The 8,783-nt window shown below is 38.4% G+C and overlaps 1 protein-coding gene across 1 annotated transcript; it reads right to left on the bottom strand.

Moving 5' to 3' along the window:
• Positions 1-2,260: 2,260 nt before the first annotated feature.
• Positions 2,261-6,806, bottom strand: LOC114887562 (olfactory receptor 52M1-like). Its single transcript, XM_029209368.1, is given in 3 exon segments — positions 2,261-2,873; positions 2,875-3,220; positions 6,803-6,806. Coding segments are annotated over 3 exon segments (963 nt in total).
• Positions 6,807-8,783: the final 1,977 nt, after the last annotated feature.

Below are 8,783 nucleotides of genomic sequence, written 5' to 3'. Positions count from 1 at the left end.
ACAGTGTTGGCTTTGAATAAGATGGATATTCAGTTATTGGACCTATTTGTCACATCCTCATATTGCATTCACCAGGGTATCTTCCCTCTTATCCTGTTCACCATGAAAGGGCTCAGCCATGACTATAGTTGACAATGGGATTAAATGCTCTACTATATGATCTATAATTTACCTCATATCCTGAGTCTGATAGGCCTGGGTGTTGTCATGGTTGGTTGTCCCTGGATGGAGCAGGAGCACACATACAGGTAGTATTTTTCTTCTTTTTCCTCATACAGTATTGAATGACTGACTGGAGATAAAGAAACTGGAGATTGTTGGTATTTGTTCTTGATCTAAAGAAGAACTAACAGGTCATCTATAGAGGAACCCCTTACTGTGGCATTTCGGAGGATATTCGGCTAGAAAGTACTTAGTACTAATCCTCTTGAATTCAATTAAGTCCAGGTTAAGAGCCATGGATCTCCATACACACACTCTGCTTTACATAGTATAAATGGACTTTCAGCTAATGCCAAAGAGCTATCCCATGACAAAGGTTCCTTGTCATTTCCCTCACAGCACTGGTGCCACTGACAGACATGAACATCATTTTTCTTCATTTTCTCCAAAGCACAAGTTATGGTCAGGAGATAACTGTAAAATAAGCTTCTAACTCTGGTAATTTTATGGTATCTTTTCATCAACTCCTAATAAAATCTAGCAGATACATTACATTTGGCATTTAAATTATGTTCATAGAACACAATGTTTCCCCAATAAATGACTTAGGTTTGGTACTGAACTCCAGGACCCTTGGTAAGGAGATGGGGAAATAAGTACCCTTCACCCCAAAACAATGGGAAAAAATTAATAAATGTTATCCATTCAACCTTAGGCTTAGGCATAGGATTCTGAGGAAATAGAAATTTAGACCTGGCTTAGGGACATTAAGCCAAACTTTAGAAAAAATTTCTTATATTCTAAGTCCTTCATTTTTTTGTTGATGATATATGAGGTTTAAATTTTAGCTCTGGTTTAATCATTGGCTTCTTTAGATTATACGTTCAAATGTGAAGATGATTCCTTTTAAGCCTAAGGTAAGTCACCTTAGCTTTTATATTTTTGTAATGGTTTGTAAATTGAGGAGGCTAAATGAGCATTTTCAATTTAAAGTCTGAAACATTTTACAACTAAAATGGACATACCATAATTGAGTGTGATTGCTTCATTCCGTTTTTTTCATGCATTATCACGAAATTTCTATAGGTTTCTAGCCTGAAGTAGTCATCTCATTATGGAACTTCTATGATCAATAAATAATAAAAGTTCATACATTTATTTTGATAATTTGTCCCTAAGAATTCTCCAAAGAGATCTAAAGTTATATAAAGGTTTGCATCTACCACTGAGAATATATTTATTCTCATCACCTTTACTCAGTTCTCTACCCAACCTCTTTCATGTCAATAATCCCACTCTTACCTTCTTGCTTCTGTCGTTTTACTTCAGTTTGGCTGCTGTCCTTCATATAGGCTACTTCAGGGTCTCCTCCTCCCCACTCGTAGTTAATTTTATTATGAGGAGATGTGGGATACTCATCTCCTGAGAAATATGGAGGTAAATGGAAATGCCCACATTTCCAGTTATCTATTTAAATGGGAGAATGACCTGGCTTGAGGACTTTAACTCCTGTGAGCGGTAGAGTCCCATTCCAAGGCTCATTATATTAAGGTTTCTCACATTCATATCGCCTCCATTCTCAACAAAAGACCTTTTATGGGGCAAGTGAAAAGGATTGGAAAATCTTGCCAACACAATTTTTCCAGACCTTTACGAACAGAATTTGTAAACCATTTTCAAGAAGGTGTTAAATTATAATTTTACCTTCTAGAAATTGTGCAAAACGCTCTCTCCAAAGAGAAACCAGAAATCCTTCACCAAAAAAGTCAAAGATATAAATGATCCTACTTCTGTGGTCTGTATGCTTGTGTCTATTGTGCTTAATTGTATGAAGTCAAATAGTAAAAGGAATATTGTACAAAAACTCAAGCCCTGATTTCCTCTTTCAAATATTTCAGATATTCTCCTTTTTCAGATATTTCAGATATTCTCCTTTCAGGAAATCCACGGTCAAGCAGAATATCTTCTAGCATTCCTCTTAGACCCTTTTCTCCATAACTCAGGTAAGACTTGGTTGCATGGGTCTTATTTCATTGGTTTCCCTGGCCAGAGCCTTTCCCTGCCATCACTAAATATCTGTCTCCTAGATTCAGAACAGTCACTTGGGTTGAGCCCCTGACTTAAGAATGTGGAGAAGTCTCTCTCGAATTTGTTTAGTGTGAACAGCATAGACAATTGGGTTGAGGACGGGTGGAATGAGGAGGTAACATTTGGCCAAAAGGATATGGATATGGGGAGGGACATGATTGCCAAAGCAGTGAGTGAGAGAGGAAACAGCAATGGGGATATAGAAGACAAGGATAGCACAAATATGAGAACTGCATGTTCCTAGGGTTTGAAGCCTAGCCTCAGGGGTGGTGAACCCTATGACAGCCCTAAAAATCACCACATAGGAGGCAGTGATGTCTAGTGAATCCAGGATCAATACCAGGAAGCCAATTCCCATTCCATGTAAGTTGTTGTGTCTACATGCCAAGGTGACCACGGTCATGTACTCACAGTAGAAGTGGGCAGTGATTTGGGTCCGGTAAAGGGGCAGTCTCAGGCAAATCATCAGGGGCAGAGGTCCAATGTAGAGTACTCCATGAAGGAGGGCAGCCGGGCCCAAACGTCCTACCACTGCATGGGTGAGCATTGAGGTGTGGCATAGTGGGTCACAGATGGCCACATAGTGATCAAAAGCCATGGCAAGGAAGATGCCTGACTCTACCGTGACTAAAGAACATTTGGGTCAAGCAAGTATCTAGGTCAATGTGACAGGCACAAAAACAGAAGATGGTTAGCAGTTTGGGCATGGTAGAGGTTGACAGGACCAAGTCAATGACAGCCAACATGCACAGGAAGAAGTACATGGGCTGGTGCAGGCTGTGCTCCAACTTTACCACGGCCAGGATGGTCACATTCCCCACCACAGCCACCAGGTACATGGAGCTAAAGGGGATGGAGAGCCAGATGTGCAGGGACTCCAGCCCTGGGATGCCAGTAAGCCAGAAAGAAGTAGGCACCAAGCAGGAATTATTAGCAAGCAGACATGAACATTTTTGAGGGCTTAGAGTAGCTAGGGGACAGGAGTTCTTAGTTTTAGATTTTTACTGCTATAACAGATATTGCCTATGGAAACTGTAGACTACTGGAATCTTATTTCCATCCTGGCAGAACCTGTAATAAAGAAGAATTCTGAATGCCTACTTGAAAATTGACATGTATTTTATAAAAGAGACTGCATGAAAACACCCACTGGTAAATGTAGAAACAGGTATGCTTAACATTTCTACTGCTGAATTGCTCTTTTCCTTTAGGAAATATTTCCCAAAGCAAAATTATTGGATCAAAGGGGCTGAACAAGTTGGGGGACTTCTGCACTGGAAAACACAAAGTTCTACGTGCAATGATTAAATGTAAGCCCATGTAATGTGTTTAGCCTAGTGCCTGCATATGCTTCTCTTTGTTGTATAAAGAGTAACATCAATAACAATGATTAGCTATTTGCAATTCATGATTTTATAGTGAAAATTTAGAATCAATGCATTCAAAAGTAAAGCATTATTCAATGAATTAGATTTATTATAATATTTTTAAAGCTATGTATTACCTGGTAAAACGTTTATGTCATATTATAGTAAGTGAGGGAATGGCAGAAAGCAGATTAAAGTATTGATATGATATGATTTCATTAAAATATGTGTTTCTTATAGGAATATACCTTGGATGTAAAAACACATTCTTTTAATTTTCTTTCGTGTATGGGTATATTCAGGTTTTGAAGAATAGTGAAAAGCTTTAAAAGTCTTACTTTTTAAAAGTCAAAAACATAATGGGACAATTTACTAAGGAAAATATATTAGTGAGGTACAATTCCCTTTTCTTTAATGGCTTAATAATGGTTTGGTCAGACTGATGAATCTAATTGATTTCTTTAAAAGATACCTGGCATAGGACCTAATTTTTCAAAGGAAAATATCTAATTTAAGGTTGCCCAGATTTCATGGTTAGAAAGATAGAGTCAACAGCTAGAGTCAACTGTCCTAAGGAACAGTAAGGACAGAGTCTATTAAACTTTCTGAGAATCTGGGCATCATCTATAATTTGAGATAGGTAAAAGATGAGGTACATCTTTTTATGAGCTAATCTCACTGGACATTTGCCCATTATCTGATCACAGTGATTAAAGAAAAATACTGAAAGAAAACAGTCAACAGGACCCTTCTTACTGGCCACATACTTCTTGGTCTCTATTCTTTGAAGAGATAGGGAGATCAGCGCTAAACCACTGTCCATTACTTGTAAAAGCCAGGTCCACTTCTTGTTCTTTTGCCCTTCAGGTGCCTCTAAGAATCTAGCAATGGCTCCTACTGCTACACATCCTCAGGGTTCAGAAGCTGAGGGCACAGGGTATAATTTGGGTCTTGTCCTCTCTTGGGCTTGCCCTCCTCATGTTTCCCATTAGAGTCTCAGATTCAACAAGTCAGGCTCCCCATACTCATGTCATAGTAACATGGCTACATTTTTGCTGAGAGATCTCACCACCTTCTTGGTTTTTTTACCCAGGCATCAAGTCCCATTCCAGACCATCTCTCCTCTACAAAGCCTTCTTTGATATCTCTATACCAGAGTGGATGGGTACATAGTCACTGAATTCCCCCAAACTAAATTCCATGCACATTTCAAATTATTCATGTCTAAAATATAAATAGAAGTTACATTTTCATAGCAAATAAGCATAAGAAATGCCCCTATGTAACCTCATGGATTTGTAATTCAGGTTCCAACACACAATGTTAGGATTTTTGAGTTTACTTACTTCTGGGTCAGGTATTGACTAGGTATTGAAAAAAAAGATTAAAGTTTTGTGAACTTTAAAATTGTTCACAGATGTTCACAGATGTTCTTTTATATATTAACTCTGACTTTAGCAATTCTGTGAGTTGAGTATTTGAATATGCCAATAAGTGATACCATGTGGGAAACTACTTCCTCAGGGATCAAATGTAAAGATTTTGTGAATCTTTTGGATAAGAAAAGGAAAGGATGGGAGATAGCACCACAGTAGCAGCTTAGGGTATCAGCTTTACCATCTAACAAAACCAGATTTCCCATCCAGACCATCTTACCCTATGTTTGGGTAAACTGCCTAAGCTCTTGAAGTCTCAGTCTTTTTCTTATTAAAAATGGGGAGGCTATCAACTGCAAAGGGTAAGGATAAAGAACAAATGAAGTAAGTGTGAAGCTCTTGGCATATGGCATCAGCTTCTTTTCCCCAAATTCTTACTGTTCACTATGGGGTGGGGAGTAGAGCAGAAATTTACATCCTGCAAATTGGAATAGTTTCCTTTATTTCACTGTCATGTGGGACATCTTTGAAGATTCCTCAAATCCAGGAATTGTAGAGATAAGACAGGGATTTATTGGGAACACTGGTCAATACACAATTTTATCTCATAAAAGGGAGAATATCTGAAGTGTTCTCTGAAGATACTGTGATAGGTCCCTTTATGGTTTAGGATGGTGGCCTAATTACTCAAAGTCAGGGAAGGTCAAAGTATCTCATCATAAAAGAATCAATTGTTCATGCGATGGACTTAAAACCAGATTTCTAACTTGGATTTGTGCCAGACCCAGTTTAGTCAATGAAATTGTACCTGAGTTTTAGGCTGGGACAAAGAATATGAGCATATGAATAAAAATCCACCAAGTTGATAATTGGCATCTTAAGTGGTGGTTTGAATTAGGTGTGACACCTAAACTGTGTCATTTTACCTAGAACATTCTAGAGAAACATTTTCTGTATCAGTCCACATAAGGGCATCCTTACCTGAACACGGGAGACATGCCTGCAAGTCCTGGAAGAGACATCCTGATGGTGGGTCTGAAGCTCCTGAGACAGATGTTTTGCTGTGGTGAAATAAACATGGATTAGAAGCAAGACAAACTTAGTGCAAATACGAACTCTACTGTTTCTGGCTCTGTGACTTAGAAAACAAAGGCAGAGAGATTACATTGCCTGTTTGGCAGTCTGTGAAATGAAGGGAGTAACAGCTGCCTTAGAGTTGCATCATGTATTAAAGTGAACTGTTTATAAATGTGTGTATTCGCACACACAGAAGGTGAAATATTAGAATGCCTGGCCTCTGGAACAGGCAGTGTATTCCCTCCTTACCTACTCCTCTCCTCTGTTCTTTTCCCCCTTCCAGAGAACACAGACACAGTGCTATTTTCATATGACCTTGGTAACTCCATATCCTTCTTTCCCAACTGTATGAATAGCCTTTTAAACATGGATAAAAATAATTAAAGATGCCTGTTGATGGCGTAAAGATGCAGTTGGGAGAGAAGTTTGCCTGACTGTGGAGTAGAAGACAAGAGGTTCAATCAGGATGGAATAGTTCAATCTTTTCTCTCATGTTCTGATGGGGAGTACTAGGCAACAAAGCTTTCTACATTGGGGTTTCGCCTCTTCCTTGATACATAACCCAGCCCAATTTGTACTCAACTTATTTCCTCTACTTTTTAAGTTTTTAAATTTTTAAAAAAATTTCCTCTACTTTTGACTAGAACTGTAAAGAAGATAAGCCCTGGATGGACCAAAGACAAATGGAGTCTGATTCCAATAACTTTGTCTCCATCTCTGGAATGTACTTACCCATTTGGGCAAATGTCCACAGAGCTCCTTACAGTAGTCATCTCTTGTCCGGATGCTTTGATGAATTTAGTTCATAGTCAAAGGGAGGCCATGGCTCTGACCTCTTCAATATTTTCTCCTGTGTCCCCTCTTTATCCAGGTACTGAAAACAGACAGTTGCTTCCCAAGGGTTGCAACAGAGACACCTGCATTCTTCCCTCTGTATCCTGAGTTACCCCCCATGAGAGTAATCTTCATTCCTTACTCCACTCTACCTCCCAGGACTAGATTATAAGACTTATTCCTACTCTCCTCCTGGGGCCTGTTCACTAGCCCCAGGTCTCTGACTATTCTCCCCCAAGGCCTGAAGTATTTAAGGACTCTAAGAGTGACATTGGGAGAGAGTTCACAGGAGAAGGGTGGGGGAAAAAATAAACATCAGATACTGGTATAACCAATATGGACACTTTTTTTTGGTTAATCTTTGCTTATATTATTTAAAAAAACTTAATATAGGGTCTAGGCTATACAAAAATGATGCTTAAATATAAATTTATTAATTTTAATTTTCCATTCTACATTTTTTCAATTTGTGTTTGCTTAAATATTTATAATAAGTTAGAGTAGTTGTGTCCTTATCTGTGTCCTTGTCTGTGGTTATTTTAACCTATTTTTTTCTGGAATAGGCTAGCTTCAGTTTTTTCCACTAAGTGGCACAGACATATTTGTCAATGTCCTTTTTTCTGCTTATCCTTAGGATAAAATACCAGAAGGAAAATTATTGACCATTGTGCAGACCTCATAAATCCTGTTGTCAAATTGTTTTCCAAAAGTGGTTGTCAAATTTGTGTTTAACCCAGCATCAAGTGAGTTCATTCGCTAAATTGCCCTAGTCATTTAAAAAATATAGTAAGTCCCGTACATATAAACAAGTTCCATTCCGAGAGCACGTTTGTTAAGTCCAGTTTGTTCATAAGTCCTACAAAGTTAGCTTAGGTACTGAACTAACACAATCGGCTATATAGTACTGTACTGTAATAGGTTTATAATACTTTTTACACAAATAATACATAAAAAACAAAAAATGAAAACATTTTAAATCTTACAGTACAGTACCTTGAAAAGTACAGTAGTACAGCACAACAGCTGGCATACAGGGGCTGGCATCAAGTGAACAGGCAAGAAGAGTTACTGACTGGAGGAGGGAGAAGAGGTGGGAGATGGTAGAGCTGAAGGATCGTCAGCAATAGAAGATGGAGAGCAAGCTGCAATTTCACTCATGTCCGATGTTGATGACACAGGTTCTGGTTCCTTGCTGGATTCAATTCTGTTTACCCTATTGAAGAAAAGATCCAGTGATGCCTGGGTAGTGGCTCTTATTTCCTCATCATAGATGACATGGTAGCACTGGATTGCATTCTGAATGGCTGCTGCAACCTTCATGTACCATTCTACGTTTGGGTCCTAACAGTTCCTCCTCAAATAAAGAAAATTCCCTTGCCATTTCCTGAGTTGTGAATATCTTCGGTTCTTCAGCAGTACCAGCTACATCACCACTGCTTTTACGCTTTCTTCCAGACATCCTGGGCTTGAAATAAAGATACTGTACTACTCTACTTTATACATACAGTGAAGTACACAAAAGCACAATCACTTGTAGATGATGCATGCACGTGACAATGTACACCAGACATGTGAACTAACTTACGTGATTGGACATGTGAACACACGTTCGCATCTTTGAAAGTTTGCAACTTGGAAGTTTCGTATGTAGGGGACTTACTGTATTTTTATATAGATGAGAACACAAATGCAATAGTTTCATTTCTTTGATTTCTGGGTGCATACATTAATGTTTGAAAAATTTGTGGCCAGTGTATTTTTTTAACAATTTCTCCCCAATTTTTTCTACCATATACTTAATATGCTTAAAGTGGGGAGAGTGGTTTAATAAAATCTGTGAAAATGTTTCCTATAGGAAGTTCTGACATACATACAAAAG

This window comes from Monodon monoceros, unplaced genomic scaffold (assembly GCF_005190385.1).
Source record: "Monodon monoceros isolate NGI ecotype Baffin Bay Population unplaced genomic scaffold, NGI_Narwhal_1 Super_Scaffold_7, whole genome shotgun sequence".
Taxonomy (NCBI): domain Eukaryota; kingdom Metazoa; phylum Chordata; class Mammalia; order Artiodactyla; family Monodontidae; genus Monodon; species Monodon monoceros.
This window is presented reverse-complemented; position numbering and strand designations above follow the sequence as displayed.